This window comes from Notothenia rossii (assembly GCF_949606895.1).
Source record: "Notothenia rossii genome assembly, chromosome: 5".
In the NCBI taxonomy this organism is placed as follows: Eukaryota; Metazoa; Chordata; class Actinopteri; order Perciformes; family Nototheniidae; genus Notothenia; species Notothenia rossii.
The window spans coordinates 58,065,544-58,091,621 of record NC_136903.1 but is presented as its reverse complement, the minus strand read 5'-3'; the positions used below and the strand labels follow the sequence as shown (position 1 = coordinate 58,091,621).

The 26,078-nt window shown below is 41.6% G+C and overlaps 2 protein-coding genes and 1 long non-coding RNA gene across 19 annotated transcripts in view; 2 read left to right on the top strand and 1 right to left on the bottom strand.

Annotated features, from left to right (window-relative positions):
• Positions 1-26,078, top strand: part of LOC307039311 (uncharacterized protein) — a 794,762-nt gene that overhangs the window by 322,894 nt on the left and 445,790 nt on the right. The window lies entirely within an intron of this gene.
• LOC307039110 (uncharacterized protein) overlaps positions 3,907-26,078 on the top strand; it is a 46,192-nt gene continuing 24,020 nt past the window's right edge. Inside the window, exons 1-10 of one of the 14 annotated variants that reach the window (XM_079680910.1) lie at positions 10,241-10,377; positions 10,500-10,600; positions 11,327-11,595; positions 11,719-11,916; positions 12,001-12,087; positions 12,833-12,987; positions 14,332-14,460; positions 14,683-14,823; positions 14,992-15,112; positions 15,548-16,239. In XM_079680910.1, coding sequence (XP_079537036.1) covers positions 11,814-11,916; positions 12,001-12,087; positions 12,833-12,987; positions 14,332-14,460; positions 14,683-14,823; positions 14,992-15,112; positions 15,548-15,765 — 954 coding nt within the window. In that variant the 5' untranslated portion in view covers positions 10,241-10,377; positions 10,500-10,600; positions 11,327-11,595; positions 11,719-11,813 and the 3' untranslated portion in view covers positions 15,766-16,239. Of the gene's footprint in view, positions 4,429-4,476; positions 5,015-5,098; positions 5,191-5,270; positions 5,399-5,568; positions 5,684-6,172; positions 6,285-6,446; positions 9,140-9,646; positions 9,875-10,134; positions 10,378-10,499; positions 10,601-11,326; positions 11,596-11,718; positions 11,917-12,000; positions 12,088-12,116; positions 12,255-12,832; positions 12,988-14,331; positions 14,461-14,682; positions 14,824-14,991; positions 15,113-15,547; positions 16,240-26,078 lie in introns of those variants that run through there. The other 13 variants (XM_079680920.1, XM_079680919.1, XM_079680909.1 and 10 more) reach the window with 13 other exon arrangements.
• LOC307039111 lies at positions 15,675-17,800 on the bottom strand. Its single transcript, XR_013808147.1, has 2 exons — positions 17,211-17,800; positions 15,675-17,073 (listed from the first exon to the last, which is right to left on the bottom strand). It is a non-coding gene; the product is annotated as an uncharacterized lncRNA (long non-coding RNA).

Here is a 26,078-nt window from a genome sequence, read left to right as displayed (position 1 = left end):
CTCTTTGCTCTGACTGCTGGACAAAAGAGAAGAGGAAGGATGAAAGTGAAAGTGAATGTGAAGGCAGGAACATTCAGGAAACTGAAACCTGATGACTGGACTCTAGAGTGTGACATCGCCTTTGACAGTCTTAAAGAAAGTCTGCTGGACTGTGTGGTTCTTGCACATCCTGATTTCTCACGTCCCCTGATTCTGTCAACTGATGCTTCCTTGGACGGGCTTGGCGCAGTGTTGTCACAAGTAGCAGCTGGTGAAAGTAAAGCCCATAGCTTTCGCAAGTAAGACACTGAGCAGCTCTCAGAAGAATTATCCAGCTCACCGGCTTGAGTTTTTGGCGTTGAAGTGGAGTGTGTGTGACAAATTCAGCCATTGGCTGAAGGGCAATTCCTTCACAGTATGGACGGACAATAATCCACTCACATACATAATGACTAAGCCCAAACTCGACGCCTGCGAACAACGATGGGTCGCAAAGCTTGCTCCTTATACTTTCAGTCTGAAGCACATTGCAGGAACCAAGAACGTAGTGGCTGATGCTCTCAGTCGGGACCCGTTTGCCAAGACAGTTGGGCGTAGACTTGTTACATAGTCCTATGGCAATCTGCTTGCCGAATCTGATGAAGTTGGAGAAAATGGAGTTCAGGATGTCTTTCGCTTAAAGGTCCAGTGTCAGCGGACGAAGAGGTCAAAACAAGGTGCTGTGACTCAGTCCCATTGTTCCCCGCCCCTGTGTAACAACATTGTGAAAGCTTTCCTTGATTCTCATGACCACTGGGATGCAGCTGCAGAGTCCAGGGCGACAGAGTTGATCCAGTCCGTTCAACACCTTGTTCCACCAGGGCAGGATCTGCTACCTGCCTTCTCCCTGGAAGAGCTCCGAAAAAGCCAAGGGCTTGACCCTGGCATCTCTAGAGTCATGCCTTTTCTGAGTCGACAGAGAAGACCCTCAAGGCGGGAGAGAGACGGTCTGGACACAAGTGCTCTGGTACTCATCAAGCAGTGGGAGAGACTTAATGTCATTGATGGAGTGCTCTATAGAGTCACCAAGGATCCCTTGAGCAAACAGAAGAGGCGTCAGTTTGTCTTGCCCCAAAGTCTGGTAGACAAGGCCTTGCGTGGTGTACATGACTTGGCCGGTCATCAAGGGCAGGCAAGAACGATTTACCTGACAAGACAACGCTTCTTCTGGCCTAGAATGGAGCACCAAATTAAGGACTATGTGAAGTGCTGCCAGAGGTGCATCCTGGCCAAGACACCGGATCCTTCTGCCAGAGCTCCGCTTGAAAGTATCAGGACCACCGCTCCTATGGAACTAGTGTGTTTGGATTTCTGGAGTGCAGAAGATACCAAGCAGCGTTCAGTAGATGTTCTTGTCCTGACAGATCACTTCACAAAGTCGGCCCATGCCTTTCCCTGCACAAACCAACAAGCGAAACAAGTTGCTAAGAAGTTGTGGGACAACGTCTTCTGTGTGTATGGGTTTGCGGGGCGCATACATACAGATCAAGGAGCCAACTTTGAGAGTGAGCTCATCGCAGAACTGCTTAAACTATCGGGTGTCTCCAAGTCACACACTACAGCCTACCACCCCATGGGGAACGGAGGGACTGAGAGATTTAACAGGACTCTGGGGGGTATGCTCCGTTCACTGCCACTGAGAGAGAAGGCCAAGTGGCCCCAGCAAATCCAGACCCTGACATTTGCATACAATGCGACAGTGCATGAGACGACTGGGTACGCACCCTTCCACCTAATGTTTGGTCGGGTTCCAAGACTCCCCGTTGATGTGATGTTCAAACAGGTCCTACACGACCTAGTGGTTGTTGACTATGGCAGCTATGTAACAACGCTTATGTCCCACCTCCATGAAGCAGCAGACATTGCTCGAAAGCATGCCATCAAGGAGCAAGACAAGCAAGCCAGAGGTTACAATCGAAAGATCAAGGGGACTTGCCTGAACGTGGGAGACAGAGTACTTCTCGCCAACAAAGGTGAGAGGGGAAAGAAGAAACTTGCGGACAAGTGGGAACCAACAGTCTATACTGTCGTGGACAGCAACCCACAGACTCATGTCTACATGTTGGAAGATGACAAGGGTAAAACAAAGGTAGTGCATCGCAACCTTATCCTGGATATCAGCTTCCTACCCATAGAATCTGCTCAAGGAGAAATGCCGGAGACTGAGGACAGTCTTGATGATTCAGAGGACGGGTCTCGGATGGAGGATCTCGTCAACTCTTTGGAAGAGGAAGAGGGTTCGGAGGATAGGACAAGCGCATGGGCACTGAGTGGGGCGGAAGACACTGCCAGTCACCGGTCCTGTGACGAAGCTGATACAGACGAAGATCAGTCTGATGCAGAGCTAGATCAGTCAAGTGTACCAGATACAGCATCAGTGATCGACGCAAGCATTGTCCAGTCATTCAGACCGGTTACAGCGTCAGCAGTTGACACATCAGACTCAGTGTCGATGGTTGACACAGGCCATGTCCCGACCGTTATTTCTGACACTTTACCAACAGTTGCAGAACAGGGCCGAGACAGTCAAGCACCCACTCAAGCAGACACGCAGGGTGTGGTCAGGACACGTGCTGGCAGGGTTGTTAAGAGAGTCAGCCGTTTTGTAGAGACAATGGTTCAGAGGCCGACCAGCATGAGGGGGTGCAAACTCTTTCAGTAAGAGATCCCAGTCTCTTCTTACCCTGTTCTGAAGGGGCTGTATTATTTCTTCTTGTTTGTTTTCTTTTATTGAGATGTTTCTTTTTTTATCGTGTTTTTTTTTACGTTTTGCAATGTGTCACTGTAAGTGATGTACTGTTTACTGTCTGTTTGGAACTCAAGTAGGCCGGGTAGTTTGGTGTACACGGCACCAAGCAATTCTAAGAGGGGACTAAGGGTTGATCACCCTTTTGATTTCTCTGAACCTGTTTACCAGGTAGCTTCTAGCTGATTGTGAAGATGGTATCTTTATGTGAACCCGTGCCAGTTTTAACGCAGTGTTAATGTCCCTGTCAGTGTTATGTCCTGTCAGCCGCTCAGGATTTTGGTGTAATTCAGGAGGGGTGAATGTAGCAGGTATATAAATATACAGGAATGCATTCCACCAATAATCCCTCACGTTTTATTTTATTGTTCCAATATTATTTATTGTCACTTTTATGTTGGTATGTTTACTACAAAAGACCGTTTTGGGAGCTAATGCTTTTATTTTGAAGTCTTCACTTTCGGCAGTGACGTCATCTACCTGCGTTGCACCCTCTCTCACTCAGTTGTTTGTATGGCAGACTGAGGTGAGGAGAGTTTGTCATGTGCTCTTTGTAGATTTCTGTTCTAAATGATGTTTACAGTGTTTATATAATCTTAAACTGTGAAACAAGGTTATAATATCATTCCATGGTGCTAATGTGTTGCTGTGTAGTTGTTTTGCAGAAGTTTGAGTGTTTTAGCAAACTTTTAGTTAAGTGTACTGTTTAGCAGCACTTGTGAGGACTCACACACAGCACCTGCAGCATGTTTAATGGCGTATTTTCCCCACCACAGACTGGTGTGTTGCAGACGTCCATGTTTATTAATGCTGCTGCATTATTGTGTTTACTTCATGCAGGTATGTTTGTTGCTCCCATGTTTTGGTCTATTGTGTTTTGTACTATGTGTTTATTTTATTGTTTTATTTACATGTCCAAAAAATACTAATTAGCCGGTGGTGTATACATTTCCAGTGTAACTGTAACTGTACAGTGTATTGTGATCTATTGTGACAGATTTGATATCTGAATGTTTTATAAGGACTAGTCTCTCAGTTGTTTGTATGGCAGACTGAGACTGGTGTGTTGCAGACGTCCATGTTTATTAATGCTGCTGCATGATTGTGTTTACTTCATGCAGAGGAATAAATACGCCACAGTTTCGGTTAAAGACAACAACCGAATCTCCTTGTCCATCAAACACGCACAACACAACGCAGAGTCGTAGCAAGGGTCTGCTGAGAAGTAGGCCCAGACCGGCTACATATACATGTACATTTATTTATTTCATGGGACTTTTATTTCATAATGAGACATTTATTTCAAGAGACTTTTATTTCATAATGACACATTTATTTATTTCAAGAGACTTGTATTTCATAATGACACATTTATTTATTTCGAGAGAATCGTATTTCATAATGACATATTTATTTATTTCAGATGACTTGTATTTCATAATGACGCATTTATTTATTTCAGGTGACTTGTATTTCATGACATTTAATGATGAGACATTTCCATTCCTTATATGCAAATGAACGGGGCGTGGTTAGCTCACAGATCCAGAGAACCAGACCAAAGCAACAGCACCACAACATTGACACTAACTGGTTCTTCTTTGGTCCGCCCAATGCTGCTCTTCTGAGAGCAACCGCTCTGACAGCTAAAAGTCCTTCTGGAGGTAAGCAACGCTACACAATTACACCCAGTCTGAGAGTAAAATATTTCTCGAAGGTTCGTTTTGCTTTCTTACAACGTTAAGTTCATGTTAACGTAACCTTAAGTTTGCTAGGAGGCTATTGTTACGAGCTAGCTGTCTTAGCTAACAACAGTTAGCAGCTAACGTTTTCTGCAGTTTGTGTTGTTCTGAAAAACGTGATGTAGTTATTTAAGGGTATGTTAAATTAACGTTATTTTACAAGTTGAAAGAGTTAAGTTGTGTTTAAAATCGTCAATGTAATGCACGTTAGAGGTTTTTAATTGGACATGAAGTTAGCTGACGTTAGCTAACTACCAGTTTAGCATATTAAGCTGTACTTTCTGTGGCAGCTAGCTTAATACAAAGAGGGGTTTTGTGCTTCATTGCAAACTTTTCTTCGTTAATCTACCTGAAACTCTAGGGACAGTTTGTTTCTACTCAACTATACAGACCATTGTTGAGGAGATGCAAAACATACTGTACATGACTTGGGTCCAACATATACCTTGAGTAATGTTACTTTGCTGCTAAAAATGAAACATCATTATCAGATGAGGACATCACCAAAGTGTGTGAGTCTGTCAGGGGATTTGATCTGTTCTCTGCATGTCTTACACACTGCTCTGGTATTACTTATCTTGTCAAATGTAAGTCTCGCTCTTGTCATCGTTCAGGCTTTGCATTTGAACTCCTATGACTGGTTGCAGACTTGAAGGGAACGCCTTCCTGACATCCAGGAAAAAGGTGAGATTCTAATACATTTGAATGCCAAAAGCAAGTTATTTTTTTAACTTTTTAAATATGATTGTTTTGGGGCATTTCAGTTTTATTGGACAGAGGCAGTAGAGATCTACTGGAAACAGTGGAGAGGGAGGAGATGATATGCAGCAAAAGGCCCAGCCGGATGGTTGCTGCTCCGTGTGGAACGTGTTCTATCAGGTAAAGCACTTTGGTAGGCCTACCCAGTTATTTATGGTATTGAGTTTGAATTTAGCCTTTGGAATGTAATTTCCAACAGTGCATTATAAAGACTGAAAGATGTAAAGTTTGACATGATTTCGTCTTTTACTTAAGAGGATGTTTGTCCTCCTGTGTTGTCTTATTTCCTTATCTTTCTTTCAGGTGTAACATCTACCAATGGTACATGACAGAGACCTCCTCCACCTCTTTGCTGTCTTACTAGTCAATCCTTCTGATCAGGTCCTTTCCTAAATAGTGGCAAGTTTTACAGTTCAGTGTACGTTAATTTAGCAACTTAATGCTTTACCGCTGTTGAATAAACCCTATATTGCTAGTCATTTTATTAAAACTACGATTTGTAAACTTTTTGATTCCAATTACAATAAGTTATAATTGTAAAACATATCTTAACATCCATCAGCAATCAATACAACAAATCATCCAACACTAAATAGAAGAAATCTGGACCTATTTCTTTTTATACAGCAGCATGTTTAGGGACTGCTCATTGATGTCATCAAGAGCCATTGAGTCTACCTTTTTGTAGTCGGCCTCTCAGAACGTTTATCATTTCTTTGTCTCTTAACATTCCTATAAAAATTTTTTATTTTATTGTTGACATTGTTTTGTTCTTTATTTTTGTTGTGAGAATCACTTTGCAATTATTGTGTAAGTGCTATATAAATAGTTATACTAATATTATTGTTGTTACCATCATTACTATTATTAATAATGTCTTCTTTGTTTTCTTTATTTATCGCTGCAGAAAGGATCATGCCAGCCCACATCAAACACATGATCAAGAGCTTGTGAACCTCACTGCTGCGGACACCTGTGTGATATTTGACTCTGACTGAAATCCTCAAAATGACCTGCAGGTACGATATATATATCTGCTCTGTCTTTCCTAAAGATAGTTCAATAGGGCTACAACAACAACAGTCTTTCCGTTTATTCCCTCGGTTCTTTAAGTGTATATTTTCCCATTTAATGCTTAAAAACGTTGCTCTTTTGACCCCTCTTTTAATTTTTTATTTCAGGCTCAAGCTCGGTGTCATTATTTTGGCCAGTCTAAGGCGGTGAAGGTGTACCGTCTGATCACCAGAAACTATGAGAGGGAAATGCTTTATAAAGCTAGTCTGAAGCTCGGGCTGGACCGTGCTGTCCTGCAGAGCATGAGTGGGAACAAAGAAGGCAACAACAACGGGTTGAGAAAAAGAAAAATCTGTCATATTTCTAGATGCAACTCGCTCTTTGTGAGATACCAAGTACTTGGTTATTTGAAATGTAATATTGATGATGTAATAATTAAAACTAGGGATGGGTACCGTGCCCCAGTATTAACGGGGCCCGGGGCTGAATTATTAAAGACCGTGGTACCGTTAACGTCCAACGTTATCGATCTTTTTATCGGTACTGAAGACATTTAAACAATAGATGTCATATGTATTATATCTACACAAACATTATATCGCAGTCTTACTGTCGCCAACTGCGTTTCTAATATGCGAAAAAACTACAAAGTGCGTCTATGATTTAATTTCGATCTTTCCAATCCAGACGAGAGATCTCTCTCCCCTGTCGGTGTGCGAGGGGGTGGGGCAGTTTACACACAGAACCTGCTACATGCATGCAACACACACACACACACACACACACACACACACACACACACACACACACACACACACACACACACACACACACACACACACACACACACACACACACACACACACACACACACACACACACGTGTGCGCACTCAAACACATGGCGGAGAGAACTAAGCGCCCCGAGGGTAGTTATGTTACCCGTCTTGAGCATGGATGTATAATAAGAACTGGATACAGCGTGGGAGGCGGGGTCTCGTTCTTTCCTATGAGAGCTGCTCATTGGCGCATGAAGTCAAAATGGCCCAACTTTTGAGAGAGTGAAACGTCACAGATTACCCAGCATGCCTGGCTGTCAGAGCAGAAGAACCCGTTTGTGCGCTCACAGAGCATGCGTCCCTTAAGCCCCGCCCCCCCGAGCACACACTCTCGGCTCACTAGAAAGAATGGAGAGAGAGAATAAATCTAGATTCGGCTTTTAGTGCATTTTACAACTTTAAGGACTTAATGATTCTAGGGCTATACAATAGTTCATACTGGGTAGTTTATTTAGTTTCAAAAAAATTATCCACCGATTTACAGACGTCTCTTTCCCAATGTTAGTCAAGGGGAAAAAGTATTTCTGGGCCGGTCGACGTCACAGACTGATAAGGAAATTGTAGTACTGCCGTTTGGACACAACAAATATTTTCCTCAGAGTCCGGCGCACTTCCTGGGGGCTTGGTCTTGAATGGAAAATGCTCGTTGCCAAAAGTGCAATAAGAGTTTAGCATGTATGTATGTATGTTAACTCAATGATACAAACATGGGTTAATGATTAGAGGTAACTGAGTTATTTATTTTGTTAAAGTTACAGCTATTCTGTTTGCAGTTCTATCATCACATAATTTAATACGATTTGTTAAAACATTGTTGTTTACAGCAGTGGCTGTACGAGAAAGACGTGGAGGACCAAGACATGCTGTCCAGATTGGAAAAGACCGGAAGATACATAACAGAAAAGATAATGGATATTAACAAGAAAAATAATGTTTATAATTTCTTTGTTGCTGTTTACATTTTGAATTATATTTGTTATTTTTAAATCAAATGCATCTATTTTAGATGATATATTTATTTAGATGTAAGTTGTTTTTTTAATATTATTGTATTAAGTATAATTTATTAAATAAAAATACTGTTATGAACACTATACAATGTCTTTATTTTGATAGTTACCAGAATACATTGTATATTTAATACTAACATAAGCTGGTGATAGATAAATGCTGGTCTGCTGGTATGCCAGCAGACACATATTTATAAAGAAAGAAACAGAAGGGAGGAAATGATGATAGCTAGACTCAGAATAAATCACACAGCATTGAATGGTACGCTGCATGTCATGGGGAAAAGTAACAGTGACAACAAGTGTAGGAACTGTGGAGTTAAAGAAAATGTGGAACATCTATAAAGCTGAAAGAGAAAAACTAAAGGATAACGTTTTAGAGGCAGAGAGGGAATGGAGTGTGGTTGGTATTTTGGGAACAAAAGGAGAGGGAGAAAGAGCTACCAGAAAGGCACTGTTTAACTTTAGTGAAACTGGGGTAGGTAAAATTATCCAACATTAGGTCAGGAAAGATCATAGATTTTTGTTTTGTTTTGTTTTATTTATTATGTTTCTTATTTATTTATTTTTGGATTAGATCATAGATATGTCTATGAGTTAAGAGATGGAATGATATGATGATTCACACTCATGTACAGTAGGTGGTGGTATGCACCTTAAAGTTATTTGCAATCCGCCAAAAAACCCAGAGAAGAAGAAGTCAACTGGTTTGCCAACGGACAATTTACACCGAAGAAGGAGAAGCGAACATTTCTGGCGGGTGACATTTAGAGTATCATATTACATGCTATGTCTGACTCTGAGAAAAGCATCTCCGAATTATTGAAAGAGGCAGCCAACCGCCTCGATGGGATGGTGATGCGACAGCCACCGGCTAACGTTAGAGCTGCTGGATGGGGCACCCCAAGCCCAAGAACCCCTGTCCAACTCGATGGGACGGTGACGCGACAGCCACCGGCTAACGTTAGAGCTGCTGGATTGGGCACCCAAAGCCCAAGAACCCCTGTCCAAGGTAGGTAACTAGCAAGGTACCGGTTAATCAAAATCGGTGTTCTCCGGGTAAACGTAACATTAGCTAGCAAGCTGACTGCCCGCAAACACAATTAGTGTAACGTTCCTGATTATTCAGTATAGATGGCACTAAGTTGTTGGTATGGTTGACAACATTTGATGAAGCAATCTGTCAACGTGATCCTGTTCTATTATAAGAGAATGGAAACATGTCAACATTGTGGTAGCATTACATCAGATAACGAATAGTGTGATATTGACACTATAGAGACTTTCAGTGAGGTATGTTGCTGCCTAGCTACTCGGCCTGTTTGAATCAAGTGTGTTTAAAGTCATTTAAAAATAATTATTAGAAACATCATCATCAGGATCAGAAGTAAGTGCTGCCAGGGAGCTTGATGTAGGTGTTTACAAAGCTACGCCAACAAGCTTTGGCTGTGTGCCTTATGTGCTACTGTCGTTCAGACTGTCTCTCTAATCCTATGTTTCTTGTTTTCACATTTTAAAGCGGAAGTGGCGAGACTATTCGCCCCTTACAGTGCTAGGCAAGCAATGCCTTCACTAAGACCCCATTCTTTGGGACCTCCAGCAAAAAGATTGTGTCGCACTGCTCGCACAATTTACACACACAGTTTTCATTGCTTGAGCGACCATACGGTAGACAAAGTTCCAGGAAAGATGGAAAAATGGGATTTAACAACTGCTGGACTTGGAGAGAAACGGGTCTCATTTCAAGGTAATTGTGTGTGTGTGTGTGTGTGTGTGTGTGTGTGTGTGTGTGTGTGTGTGTGTGTGTGTGTGTGTGTGTGTGTGTGTGTGTGTGTGTGTGTGTGTGTGTGTGTGTGTGTGTGTGTGTGTGTGTGTGTGTGTGTGTGTGTGTGGTTTATATTTCTTCCAAGGCAACTTCTGTTTGACAAGTAATGAATACAATGTTAGAAGAATGATAGTTTTTGTTCTTCTTCTCTACCCCCGTTTCTCTTATGTACCGGTATGTAGTAAGAGATGATGATCCTACAAACTTTAGGGCCAAAATTGAGGATGCCTTTCCCCAGTTAAAAGACACAGGGGGGTTCCAATTACTGAGGATTTTGGGGACAACACACAGCCGGGATTTAACCCTAATCCCAAACCCAGATGAAGGCTACACGGTGCGGTATCTCTCCAGCCCTGGGACCGGCATTGGCCAAGCCATGATTTACATCAGGCCATTGCAGAAGAGTTTTGTTTTGGAATGTGTAGGTATGTCATTAGGTTGTTCACATTTTACCAGTAAATGTATGTGTGAGCCATTTCTACTTGCATTTAAATATTAATGTAATTTAGCAGTTAAAGCTTTGATTTAATAGTTTTTTATTATGTAGACCCCAACATCCCTGCAACCAGGACCACTGACGAGATGCTTAGCCTGTGACGAGGATTTCCGCTTAAATCAGATGAGAAATCACATTTTTAAGTGCCCAAGGTATGTTTGACTATGTGTGTGACGTGTACTACTTGTTGTGGAATGTTTTTTCTAACTCTTGTAAATCATACAGGTTTAATCAGTGCAACATAGTAAAACATTTGTATCAACATTTGTTAGAACTTTTGACTGAATATGACCTTGGTGTTAATATCACTCCATATACAAGCACTCACACTCATCTGTAGCTCCTGGGCAACTGTGGAGAGAATCATGTTTTACAATTCCTCCCCCCTCTTCATAAGTTGCCATTGCTTTCTTACTCTGTTTCAAAAACATACTTTGGAAAAATATATCAAGTAGTTGAAACCCTGTCATTGATTTGTGTTAGAAAGGGGGATCGTCTGTCATACTTTTCCGAAGGTATGCTAATAGTAACATTATTAATAAGGGTAGCCTACAATTTTTTTTCTTCTTCCCATATAGCTAATTATGCTCATGAGAGACCGATTTGCAATGATGCATATCTCCAAAGTACGTCAGCGATTCCTGTTCTAACATGAATGAATGGCAGGGTTTCAACAGCTTCATTTTTCCCTCCTGAACTATGTTTTTGAAATGGAGCACGAAAGCATACCTGATGCTCTTCAGTTGCCCAGGAACTACAGATGAGCACAAATGCTCGTATAGGGACTTATATTGAAACCAAAGTCCTATTCAAATGTTCTAACAAACATGCATGTTGCTTTAAGATAATGTGTCAATCTTTGTAAACCCTTCTTTCAGCTTGCCCAGTGTTGCTCAAGTTCCTTCTGTTGACACTCAGAGTAGGCAAGCACTAAATACCTCAAGCAGGACAGAGGAGCCCTCCTGTAGCTTCAGTGAAGCCCAGAATACCTCAGGCAGGACAGAGGAGCCCTCCTGTAGCTTCAGTGAAGCCCAGAATACCTCAGGCAGGACAGAGGAGCCATCCTGTAGCTTCAGTGAAGCCCAGAATACCCCAGGCAGGACAGAGGAGCCATCCTGTACTGTGAGAGAAGATGAGGATGGCCCAGGTGGAGAACAATCACTGCTAGGGAAAACCAACAGTAGACATAACCAAAGTCGTGAACTTCTCTTTGCCTCTCAGCATTTTAATCCAATTTGTTTAATAATGCAACTATGTATCTTTACTCTAGATTGGAAGTCTGAACCAGATGTGGATAAAGCTGCAAAGCTGTACAAGTCCAAATGACTCTCTCAAAACAAAAACAAAAAGGCGCTCCTGCTTAGAATGGACTTGCGAGATTCGGCAGAAGACCAGGAGAGATCTTTAATCTCCTTCTACAAGGCTCAGGAGACGGAGTGGGCTAGCCATCTCAATTGTAAATTGGAAGGTACTGGTGGTCTGTCAGTGTTGAAAAATATTAAAATGTGTTTCCTTTACAATTTACTCAAAACATGCAACTTTCTTTCCATAGGGGATGCAGCAGTTGGGGAGGGGGTCAACAGGTTCTTCCTCTCAAAATCAATGACCCTCCTGCAGTTTGGATTTCACATCAATTTTGGTATGTTGCGGCTGAACATGTATTTGCTTTGTGGTAAACAATGGGGACTTGTTTAAGGTTGTTCTCCACTTGTTTTTCAATTTGAAACCCCACTGCATTCTGTACAGGGAACTTAAGTCCATCAACCACTCAATTCCTTCTTGAGAGTGACATGTTCCTAGTGGCAGGCATGATGGGGGCCTACTGTGGGGTCTTAACTAAAAAAAAAGTTTGCTGTTTTAAGGGCCTGTGTCCACTGAGTGCTATTTTTCTGACAGAAGCGCCGGGATGATGCAGGCCCCTGTGCAGTGGACGGGGAAAAAGGCACCTGGTGTTTTGTTTTTATAACAGCATAATTGAAATATCAACATCCAGTATCACCACTTTAGCGGTTTTGCTTACTTAAGGATATCCTTTAGCAGGCAGGAGATAGGTTGCCTTCAGTCCCCTTTTTGACCCTGAATAATTTAGCTGACCGAAAATAGGCCATCGTGTTTATGCTCGCGCCTCCCTTGTTTGCACCACATTGGCTGGGAAAAGCGGCGATGACGACAGGAGAGCCTTTCTAAAAAAGTTACACTTTTAACCTGAAGCGCTCAGAGGCGGTCATATACACTCTGTTCTCATTGGTAACAACTGAAAAGAAAAGTGCAGGTGTTGAGGAAAAAAGTGGCCTGTGGACACATGCCCTTAATCAGTTCTTAGCTATTCAGATCTCCTGACCAATAAAAGCATGAAATTAATATTTTCTTTAATGGCAATTTAGGAAGGATGATGGGCCATTCATTCATACACAGTGGACCCTGCATATCTGGCCTAAGTCCTGCAATAACTCATGTCCTGTTCGGGGGATCACCAGAAACTACAACAATCCAAATTGAGGATTGCCCTGATAATGACATCCGTACCACTATCCAGTTGGTAAGAATGTTGGTTGTGTTATTTGTTTAAATTAAGAACAGTTTGTTTCCTCTGTCTCTCTCTCTGTCTGTGTATATATATATATATATATATATATATATATATATATATATATATATATATATATATATATATATATATATTTATAAAACGGACAAGTCAAATCAAGCAATCTGATTGGTTCTTAGCCGTGATATACTGAGCGTATACCACGGGTAGAATTGTAAGTTACTTTTCACAACAAGTCAGTATCCCTCCGTGTCTGAGAAAAACAGTATATCGTTGGGCTGAAAAGCAAACTGCCTGCCTGCAGTTTGCTTTTCATACTGGAACAAGAAAGCAGCGGAGAAGTAACGGGGCAGAAGCCCTCCTTTTTGACGCAGCGGTCCAGACATAGACATCAAACGGCAAAACATATTCAGTGTGCAGTTCCTTTGGCATTAGGGCAGGGATATCTAGATACTTTTGAAGGTTTAACATAAAGAATTGTGCTACTTTTAAAGCAAGCAACGATGTTTTCAAATCTGTAATCAAAGAGGTCCGCAAAAACGCTATCGACCAATCAGATTGCTTGATTTGACTTGTCAGTTTTATAAATATATTTAAATTTCTTCCGTTACGAAACAAACTTACAAAGCATAAAATGGAAACATTTAAGATTAACTTCGACCTCCGGGGGGGTCTTACTATAGTATGGAGGAGTGGATTGAGCAGTGCCTATCTCCAGAAAAAAAAAAGCACCTAAACTACGACATGCAGAGGTACGTGAAGAGCAGGTAGACCAACTGGAAAAGTAGCCCCATTCAAAAGCTTTCTGATGCGGGTCTTGAAACAAAGCAGAGAAATTATGACCGTTAGTGGCCACAGGTGCGAAAGCTCTCTCCAGAGCTACTGGAAGCCCAATCTCGAGGACCGGAGAAAGTGGAGCAATATTCTCTCCACGCCAAGCAACAGCTTCGAACAACCTCAACCTATACAAGTAACCACGTAAGCCATGCTACTGATGCTGGACAGTTTTTCAGTGGATGCACAATAAACAGCAACATACACATTAATGTAAATAAACAGCCAAATAATGGATCAACGCTCTCTGTCTAATATGTTCGCTTGCTTTTAGTGTTGTTGCATAGCAACCACCTTGCACTATGTTTTGTGCAGAAGGCAACGGAGGGACTATTTTATTTTGAACATCATTATAAAAACTATTTAAATTAGAGTGTGTATTTTTCTTACATATTGCCACACTTGGTAACCGTTTTATAAAAGCAATAGCTCACTTCAGGCCGTGATATATGCTCATTATATCACAGCTATATATACACACACACATATGTTCTCCTCTAGCTGGAGGGCAACGCTGAGTTGACAAAACAGGAAGAGAAAGCTGTCTTTGCCCTCGCCTTGTCCTGGGACCTGCCTGGTGTTACAAAAACCAACCGGAAGTGGCTGCATGAACGGCTTTTATTCCATGCTGTGGGTGATGTTGCACGCTACTTTTTTGAAACTGCAGATGTAATACTATGTTCAATAATGTATTTTTTTATTTATTCTGCTGTAGTACAGAACATAATGCATTTGCTCCATATAGCTCAAATTAAATACTTGTTTCTCTGTATAGACTTGCTGTTTATTTTGTTCCAACAATAACTCAATATATGGTTGCTTTTTATGCTGTTTTCTGTTTTGGGATTCTAGGTGATTTCACGAACAAGCCGTCAGGTTAAGCAACTGAGAAAAGGACTCAAGGAGACCATGGTTTGGCCCTTTCTGAAGGAGAGAGCAGACATCATTCCCAAATTTCTACCAAGGACTTCAGAGGCTGCTCTCAATTTTCATGTAAAAATGACATCCACACTTGTGAAGTGAAAAAAGGCAAACCAGATCCTCTGTCTATGTCTCCTCTGTTGTCCACAGCAGTAGTGTTATAATTCCTCTTTAACACAAGAACTTCATGTCAACTATGTAGAACTGCATTAAAAGATTATTTTATGACTTTTTTTGCAGTCAGTCATACAAAGGATTGTGTGGCTGATCCTGGAAGAAAAGGAGGATGAGGATGAGGACGAATGCTGCTTGGAGGACAAATGCAGAGTCGCAGGATACCTGCGCATCTTCATTGAAAAGGGTATGACAGTAATGAAGTATTTTTCTGAAATACATGACAAATATAAAACTAATTTCACAAACTGGGCTGTGAAACTATGTACACATGTTGTCTCGTAAATATATATAAATTGCGACATGCCCATTGCAATCCATAACCATGAATAGTCCTGTCCAAACTTTAATGATGCTTTATTTTGAGGGACAAAACGCTGAGGTAGAATTACTTGAGGTAGACAGATCCCTGGGCAGGGAAGCTTAGTGAACAGTCATTGACTGGAATGGAACATTGTGTAATTAGCACTTAAAGGAGTACTTGATAGTCATTCTAACATCATCCTAGCCCACGGATTACACATTTTTGAATGCCTGTCATCCAAACTTTTTAAAGTGATCTTTGAATGCAAAAAAAATAGGTTAAGATCTAGATTAACACTTTTCACTTCTCCTTTCATAGCATCCTGTGCACAGCTCAAAGCACTCCTCCAATTCTGGACCGGATGGGAACTTCTACCCAGTGAACTGACGCTGAAAGTGGTCAGCAGCAACTTTCCCAAATCTGCAACATGTTTTGAAACGCTCCGTCTTCCTGCACACTATCATGATTATGAAGCATTCGTTACTGACATTCAGGCCTGCCTCAACTCCGTTGACACAGGCTTTGGTCTTGTTTAGGTTGGACTCAATGTCACATGTATCCCTCATTACCAGGGATTATCAGGTTGTCAGGGTGATGTCTGTTGTAGTTGGTTTTGTTGACATATGCCGGATTGTAATTTTGTGGGTTATTGTTGTTCAGCTAAAATAGCTAATATGTGCTAATGTCAGTTGTTACTTGTTGTTGGTTTCCACACTATCTGGCAACTTTGATCGCTGACAACACAGAGATACCACGTGATACCAATGCCGTTATACTTTTGGCTCACAAGCCTTGTTAGAAGCAGCAACCAAACGTCATATATCTTCCACAGAGGTAAACAAAGCATTCATTTTGGACCCATCAACATTTAAAAATTGATTTATTCACAGGGTTCTATTTCTTGGTAGTTCAGTTACATAGATATCTGACATTTTTCCAATGTTTTCTGTTCTATGTTTGGTCCATTGTATTTAGCTCGAGATGGAATCAAATAAATAAGTGATCTACAACTTTGAAAGTATTTCAGTTTATTTTAAATGACTACTGTTCTTAAAGGGCTGCATGTATTTCATTCCAGAGCTGTTTAAATAGTTGTTATTGCTTCATTACTTATGCACAAAACATAGTTCTAAAATACTGTTACTGCTGGAGAGGTAGATTTAGTGACAATTTAGGCTGCAGTGTCTACCCAAATAGCCTCCCTATAACATTTCGTTTAAAAATGCTCAGCATGCACATAGTGCATAATTTGTACTGTGTTTCAAAGGAAATATCCAAAAATCATATTGAGCGGTCTGGCCTCGAAGCCCAAATACAGCACACTCTTGCCTACAAATGTCCCACTCATTCTCCAGCAGGTCGTAAGTGCACTGTGTTCAAATTAGGAGGGGTCGGGACACACTGGACTAAACTACCTAACTTTATATAAAGTAGTTAAAACTAGCTCCAGCTGGAGCAGCTCCAACAGTAAGATGCTGCATCAGAATTTACTGCTGATACTTAAAGTACATTTTTGTTGATAGTATGTCTGTACTTTGACTTGTGATTTACATTGTTGTATTGGTACTTTTGCGTAAGTAATGGTTTTAAGTACTTCTTCCACCACTGCTGAAATCGTGCGAAAAAAATGTTGCCTGACCTAAGGTTCTGGGTTCAACATAACTGAGGGTTTGAACAGTTTCAAGATAAACTGCCAATGCCTGACTGAAAGGAACATGGGGGTTTGGTAGGGCCACAAGATCTTGTTCACTCAATGGGCGCAGGAGCTGGATCTCAGGAACAAAGACATTAGATGCACAGGGGGTATGTGGTCCTTCCCAGTCCACACCATAATCCTCACCAACCTGACATACAAAAGGAATAAAGTCGTTCAGAATGTGTAAGCAATTACAATGTGGGTCATTTTGCATGTATTTTAAATAAATAATTGAGCCAGGGAATAAGATGGGATACATTACATCATCTAAAAAACGTTGTTTACCTATGAGAAATCTTGTCCCTCTCTGTTGTTTAGTAACCACAACTGTAAAAGTGAACGGTGGCTTGCAGTCCTCAGCCCATGGTGATTCCATGCCTCCTTGAAACACTGAAGATGATGCTGAATATGTTGCATGAAGCACCTGTGTAGTGCATACAGGTCAATCTCTTGGTCAGGATTGAGTAATCCTTGGGCCTCCAGCTGGATGAATATTGTGTAGAACAGATCAAGAACATTTTCATACACATCTCTCCAAAGGCGCTCAATTCTGTAAAAGAAAGAATGAAATACAGCCTTTATATTGTATTTTTGGCAGGTCACATTATTCAACAGTTAGCAGGATGAAAAAGTTGTACAAGGTTCTACTAGTAATGGCTGATTGACACTTATGTTCAGACTGGAGTGTGAACACAATGATGAGCGAAGTGAGAGCTGGATTTTAGGTAGTGACGAATGAACTTTTTATGAACTGCCAGTAAAACGCTCCGCTATCACCCCCTGCCCCGCCTGAATGTAAGTATTGTTTTGTGAGGGTGGACAGACATGCTTTTTCTCTCGGTTTCATTGTACTTTAATAATTTATATTTTTTAAATCCTCCATACCTTTGGTTATGAAAACTCCGTCCAGTAATATGAGAGCTCCTGTTCTCCCCTTGTGTTTGGACCATGAAATGAGCAACCCTAACATTTTCACCCCCCTTGTCAGATCTTTAAGGGGAAAAAAGTACATTTTTCTGAAGATGACTATCCAACATAATTGTACCTTCAAAAGAAAGGTCTTCTCTCGGAAAGCCTTCTTCAGGGTCTAAGCCAGGGGTGGCCAATCCGCGGCTCTCGAGCCGCATGCGGCTCTTTGCCTAGTTTCATGCGGCTCTTCAGTTCATATCGAGTTGTGTGAGTTTGGGGGAGAGACACTGACTCCTGACTAGTGTTGCACGGTGTACCGATACTTGAAAGGTATACCGCGATACCCTGCCGTTAAAAACGTTACGATTCCTCCGTTTCATTACTATCGGTACTTTAAGAATGACGGGGGAAAGTACTCCGGTGAGAAAGCGCCGTTTTAATAAGAGCCGTGTGTGTTCAGCGCTCTGCTTCCAATCCCTGCACTGCAGCCGTGCCTTGCAGTTCCGCCCCTCTCAAGCACGCTCAAGTGCCTCCCCTCTCTCGTGCACGCGCTAGCTGCCAGAGCATGTGAGAAAACGAAAAGCATGGCTGCAAGTGGGAGTGCAACTGCCGCTGCGCCTCGGTTTGTTGACAAAAAAGACGCCAGAAGCGAAATTTTGATGTATTTTAGCTATATCTCTGACAGTGAGGGCAAGCCTACGTACACCACGAGGCCTGTCTCTAAGAAATGTATTAATTTTATTTAATACGAATTCTTGTCATTTATTTTATTTATTGTTCTCATTGTTTAAAAGTGTGTGTTATGGTTATGGTTCTGGTTTGAAATAAAGCACACTAATTACATTTAAGACTGTTTCCCTTTTTTTAAGAAAAGTATCGAAAAATCATCGGAATCGTAATTCTTGACTTGGTATCGGTATCGAAACCAAAATGTTGGTATCATGACAACACTACTCCTGACAGTTAAACCTGATATTTAGTAGGTCTGGTAAGTATTGAATGCTGACCATTCTGACGTAATTTGGCCGGTCAAAGTTGTTTGGGCTCGGATAAAATCGCTCCGTTACTTTCGTCCCGTGTTACTTTCGTCCCGGCTCTCCCTACGTGTGTATGTGTGGTGTCAGGTGTCAGTATGAGAGGATGACAGCGCGTCTAATTTTGATGTGGCCCAAGAGCCAATCACAATAATACCTGGATGCAGAGAACCAATCACCTTTGAGGGGGGGAAACCTATCGTTGATTAAACATTATCCAGTGTTTCCCCTACAATTGTCTTGGAGGGGCGCCAACTGAGCCCTGCGCCCCCCCTGAAATTCAAAACATATATATATATATAATATTATTTTTTTTTAAATACATATATAGCACCAAATTGCAAATAATCTACTGTCACTTTTCACATTGAACATGTGCTCTTTTATTAAATAAACTAAACGCTTTCATTTTAAGTTGTGAGTTTAGTGTTTTTGACCCTAAGAAACACTGATGCATTAATCAATAACAATAATCCACAGCTCCTCTCTCTGCTCCAGAGGATTTCAAAAATATATATCCCAATGCCACAAAAATGCATCAGTGATGTGGTTGAAATCTTGTCTCCAGAAAACAAAAAACTGAAACAAGCGGTATCAGTGACTGTGTGTTTGATGTGGCTCTTTGCAGTAACATAGAACAAATGTGGCTCTTAACCTCTGACTAGTTGGCCACCCCTGGTCTAAGCATACCCTGAAGAAGGCTGTTTGTGCCGTTCTGCGTGGGTTGTAACCCAGCTCTGTTTTAAGATTACCAAAGAGCACCTTCATTACACTTGTTTGAAATTCCGAACACTCATTTTCTTTTTGATAATTGTACCTGTGTTACAAATGCTATTAAAATACATTTTAGTCAAATAATTCTCATTGTACTTCATTTATTAGACATTTGTAGGACATTACATACCGAACTCGAGATGGCACGCCATATTGGCCAACAGCAGACAAGAAGCCTTCAAGAACAGTTGTAGCTCTATTGTTGGTGGCACTACTTAAGTACACAATTAGCCTGGAGAATCCATCAATGCCACCATGAACAACAATTCTCCATCTGTGTGAAATATAACAGGATTAATTGGTTATTGAATTGGGACCTCATGTCCAAATCACAGTTGATAAAGGCACATCTTGTTCATTAAGCTATGTTAGGAATAGGGTTGGAGGGGTATGGTTGTGGCAGGTTGGGTGATAACGTTGGATATTGCAATAGCAACATGTCCTGCAATATCACAAAACATTATTGCCATTGCAATATCCAACATTATTGTACATTGCATGTTATCCTTCTTTAAGTTAAAAAAAGTTGTACATAAATAAGGTAATTCAATGGCTTAATTTACTTTACCAAGGCAAGCAGATTTGTCAGCTGGGTGGACAACATTTATATTTTAAAGTACCTTTTTCCAACATCTAACCTCTCATCTCTATTAAAGATGGAATCACACAAGGTGCTAAAATGTTGGTTTCCGGTAGGCTAATCTCCGTAAAAGGACTTTGCCAATGGGTCCTGAGATTGTTAGTAGGCTAACACTGATTTGACCATCTCAGGTGCTATTACAGTGCCCTAACAGAGTAAATATGAAGAGGAAACATGTGATTTCATGTGAACATGTGAACATATAATTTCATGGTACTGTTTGGAATTGAGACATATTCTGGATCATGTTCATACCTTTGAAAATGCTTATAAATCATTTTGTATGTCAAAGCTTACACACATTTGTTAAAATACATCATGGATGTCCCAACTAAGGGTCAGTGTGGGTGCATTTCAACCAAGCAGAGAAACACCCGATTCCAGTGCACCAACTAGTTGTGATTTCATGTGTCGCTGCTTTGTTGGAACACATTCACACCAACCCTTTGCGGATAAAATTGGACACCACTGACATTATGGTACTATCAGAAGAGCTCATATTTAGCTAGGATGTATGTGGTAGAGGGCTTGCCCCCATGCAAGGACTGTACCTTTAGTAGCATCTAATTGTGTTTTTGTTTGAAATTCAAACTAAATTATTATCTAATGAGTAGACAAGGAGTTCAATTCATATCCTCAACTAACTAACATACAGAACCCTTAACATTCAGGGCTCGATATTAAGGACTGCCCGATGGCCCGGGGCCATCTAGTATTTAGCTCGGGCAATGAAGCCTCACCTGCTGGTGGCACGATCGGTCAATCTTATTATGCCAGTATCATGCAGCTCGCGGATTCAGTAATGAGTGACCCGACAGTAAAACTAAACATATCTATAACTAGTTACGGTAGTTTGAGAGGTAATTAAAATAGCTACGTGTGATATTCTAACCTGAAGTGTGTGTTTTGTCCGCTCACCGCTGCATGTGATCATGCAGCGCTGCGTGTCGACTCGTCAGCAGCAGCTAATCTCTCTCTCCCGTCAGATTAGACTTCACTCGCGTTTATGTCCATATCGATCAGATCCAGCTAGTTCTAGCTAATGATATGACTACCTGCTTATTAAAAGACACCTAAACAATAAGTGTCGCTATGCAACTGGGTGAACACAAAGTATAGCACAGCATTATTTTGTTTACATGCCCACCGGAACCCCGAGGCATTACCAACAGATCAACGCACAATCAACCCATACAGGACATCTCTTTCTCCACATTAAGTGTTAGACATTAGAATTGACTATTCTTGTCTGTCACATAAGTGGCGCAACTGAAGCGGTATTGCGCTAAATGGAAATTATTTTGACCAAAGAGATTTAGATTTGCCAGCTAACGGGAACTCTGACGTCGCCTTTTTGTGTGCTTCGCGGATGCGCTCGGCTCCTCTCAACTCCTCTCGACTGCTGCTCGGGTCTGCTCGGTCAGCTTCCGGATGAGGAAGCATTCATTCGACCAACTTACAGTAGATAACATTACAAACATTTTTAACAGGAGCCATAATAGTGTAAATAATGTTTGTTTTGGCAGTTACAACTGAATGTAATGTGTTCAAAAAGTGTCTTGACCAACAACTTAAGTATTTCTTATGGCTATGCAGGGCATGGAAGCGAGCAAACAAAAACAAGAACAAACAAGTTAAATGAAGAATAAAATTGAAATTGTACAATATAATATTGTGGTGGTTCATCTTATAATTCAGTCTAGAGAATGTACCAGACAGCATCTACAGTAAGACCTTCAAAATATTTTCTTTTCTAGGGGGAGGCCCCCCAAACCCTTCGTGCCATTTCGTCCGCGCAAATTTTTCAGAGCAATCTCTATTGGGCTCAGGGCAAGGGCGGATTGGCCATCGGGACGTTCGGGACGAATCCCGATGGGCCGGTACTGAAGTGGGCCGGTCGGACGATGTGGGCCGGCCGGTAACCGGCAGGGCTCGACATTATAAATGGCCCGCTGACCCGGAAGCACTATTTAGACACCCCGGGCCAGCATAACGTACTTTCCACTTGCCCGCTCGGGCCACTCAAAATATTGCTTTTAAAGAATTGTTCTGTGGTATTGGTATTTTGACTAGCAATTTAGTTAAATTGTTTCGTTTATCAACGCTACAACATAGAGTTCCGTGAGTCGGTTGTCGTTGTTGGGTGAAAAGCAAACAGCTGTTTGCTGCGGAGCGCAGCGCGAGCAGGCTCCCGTGAGCGGGAGCGCGCTCCTTCACTACAGACCAGTGGCGGGCCGTGCATTTCACACCTAGGCCTTCAGTGATGTCCTACACAGTCCTACCTGAATTATTCCACCTCTTAATACCATCATTATGACGCCATGGCTCTAGAAACTATACATTTAGACAGAAACGCAGTATAACCGGGCGTTGCATCACCTTAACATAGTCAAGTACAACAGAGTTATATTAATATTTCCGAAGCATTTATAATCAATATATCCGCATTTACAATTAAGAGTGTTAAACTACCAGCTTTAAGATCGCTTGGATACGGTCAAAACTTTAAAATAAAAGGGGCTTTTAAGGCATTAGTCTACAAAGTTTTATTAAGTCCACCAAACCAAGTTTGTTCACTAAACAGCGCATTGTCGCACCCAAAGAAACGTGACGATAAAGACACAAACTATTCACTGAAAATAAAAGAAAACAAACAAATAATTTGCATTTGTTCATGAGGATATATTTGCGACAGTGGTGAAAGTGTATTCCTAGCACTGAATGTCCACTTTGATAAAGGTTAAACCAAAACAATTCAACAAGTCTCCTTGAGTACTTTTACTGCACAGCTGAGCCAGTGCGCCACACACATCTCTATATCTCTTGCAGAAGCATCAAACATTTATTTTTTATATATTTGTCATTTTAATTACATATATATTAATTCGTTAATATTGATTTAATATTAACGACATAAAATGACAAAAATATATTAAAATAAAATAAAAAATAAAATGCTTTGTACTCACCAAAACAACTGATTATTTGAATACAAAATCCATCCTCCTTTCTTTCCTCAAGAAGACTTCAATGACTCTGTTGTACAGTTTATCTGTGCGTTTCAGTTCCACCAATAAGTCATTTTCTATAGACATGAAGGCTAATGATGAAAGCCTAGTCTGTCCAGTAGAATTTCTGGCATAAGTTTTAATTCGCTTTAAGGCCGAGAATGACCGCTCGACAGAAGCAGTGGACACAGGGATAGTCACTGCCACACATGCCAATGTGTAAAGCTGCCCCATGCTCTCACTCAGATTTTTCTGCTTAAGGAAATCAAGGAGATCAGTGGGACTTTTCCCTTCAAAATCAGTCATGGCATACATTACAGTCAGTTCTGTTTTTAGCCGGGACAGATCGAACAGTGTTCCGTGACTCTGTGTTAATTTGGCTAAGGCTGTATGCGGGAATTTTTTTCGGTAGGTCTGAAAGTGCTGGGGGTCCAGGAGGGAGAGAAACATTAATTTTTCGTGGTCTTGAAACCTACTCCGTATCTGGCAAAGAATGTTGTCCAGAATATTGCTGTGGAGTTGTTGGTAGTATGCGCGAAGGTCTCCTTGTGCTGTACGTGGGCCTCTGCGTGCGCTCGGACCACTTGAGATGCGCGCTGTGTCCTCGTAGATCTGACGAAACTGGCACCTCTCTCGCTCAATTGTGTCACAAAACTCGTTCACCCTTGTCAGACAGAATTGTACATCCAATGCTTGTTTCTGTAGTATTCCAAAGAGCACATCTGAATGCTTAAAAATCCCATTGAATGTTTCAAGCAAAAAACAAAACTCAAAATCATCCAGACGTGCATTAAATCCATCAGCGCTAAGCATAGTATCCCCATCATACTCCTCATAATGTTCCAGTATGTGGTCAAACACCTCCTTTAGGGAAACTCTCTTCTCAAAGACTGCATTGACCAATCTCGATGTATATTGCCACCGCGTTGGTGCAACATTAGGAAGACGACGCTTGCAAATGTCATCCAGCAGTTGCGTGCGCTTAGGGGATCTGGAGAAAAATGCTGCAAGGCCATTGAGGCTGGCAAAAAAGACCTTGCATTCTTTAAGCTTTGAGGCCCCTTGAGTCAGTACTAAATTTAGTCGATGTGCATAGCAGTGAATGAATAAGGCCATAGGTGCCCTCTCCTTAACTTTAGCCTGCACCCCGTTTAGTCCAGATGCCATGACCGCTGCGCCATCATAACACTTTGCCACAACTTTATCCAGACTACATTCATATTCCTCCATGAAACGGAAAATAAGAGCGGCAATGTCATCAGCTCGCTTGCCGCTTGTAACATCTTCAAATCTGACAAACCGCTCCTTGACACCTGTGTCCGTCACATAACGCAGGACAAGTGCCAGTTGTGCTACATTACCCACGTCTGTCGTTTCGTCCACCATAACAGCGACAAAGGGTGCTTTTTTAATCTCCATTTTGATCTCTTCTCCCATCACTTCAGCAATAGCATAAATCAGGTCGTTTTGTATTTTGCCTGACGTCCCAGTAAACACTTTGTTTGTGGACAGGTGGTAATGCAAGTCTGTGTTGTTCTCAGCAAGCAAAGAAAGAAGCTCCACGTAGTTTCCTCTGTTTCTGGACTCGGCGCTTTCATCGTGTCCCCTAAATGAAAGTTCCTGTTTACCCAAAAAAAGGACACAATCAATCAGTCTTTTCAATATTTCCCTATTTTTGTTCACCCTTTCGTTGTGGAGCTCCGTTTCCCGGCGCACTTGTTCGTTGAGCTGTAGATCCACTCGGGTGTCCCCAAAGGTTTTCAAAAGCACCATTGCTTGTAAGTGCCCAGCCGTGCTTTGGTGTCTCGTTGCTGCCTTGGTTAGACAACTCAAGTTTGCAAATCCAGTGTGGCTCCAAACACCAAATCGATCAGTTGCAAATAGCAGGCATTCCCAGCAGTACAATTTGCAGTGCCTCTCGGAGGCTGTGAGCCAGGGGTACCGCTCGTAGTTAGTGATTTGAAAGTGGCGGACAAACCCTTTCCCCCGCTGTGATAGGCTCGCTAGCGTCGGGGTTGGCCGTTCTCTTCTCACGATGTCTAGCTTTTCTTGAAAAGTTCGTCTTGAAAATGGCGTTGTAATTATATCTGCGACCAAATCGATCTCTTCTCCTCCTTCAGCCATTGTGGGTTGAAAAAAAACAGCTTGTAGAAATCTACACAAATTAGCTCGTTCAAATTCAAGTTCAGTTTGCTAGCTCTACATAGCTCTGCCTCTCAATAGTGCGTATCCAATCAAAAGACGTGCACGTGCTAACGTCATCGTACGCCTGCTAGCTGGCCCGTTGTCGCCAACTCAAAATCTGATTGGTTAACGCCACAGTTTTGTTTCCGTTCACTTTAATCTACAGGCGCCCGCACTGTTGATTCTGAAGGCCTAAGGGCAGATTTCTTGGACCCTGGCAACACATTATGGCTGAAATATGATTGGATAAAAACTCTAACATAAAGGCCAACCCTCCAAATCTCGTTCTGAGGCTGGAAGCAGCGCAACCAAGAGGAAAGCTATGAAATGAAGAGAATAGACTACAGGGAATAATTTAATACATATTTGTGGAAAAAATATATCAAAATTTAATTTATATTCTGATGATGTTTAGGCCAGCAGAGAAGGCCTTGCTGGCCCTGACGGCCCACCACTGCTACAGACTATCGCGCCACCTAACCATTCGCCAAAATGTTTTTAATACCAGCGGTAACCGGCCAAGCGCCGGGCAAAAAACAATCTTCAAATAAAAGAAAGTCACAAAGGAGAGTGACAGGGAGCTTGAGAAGAAGAGGGAGAGAAA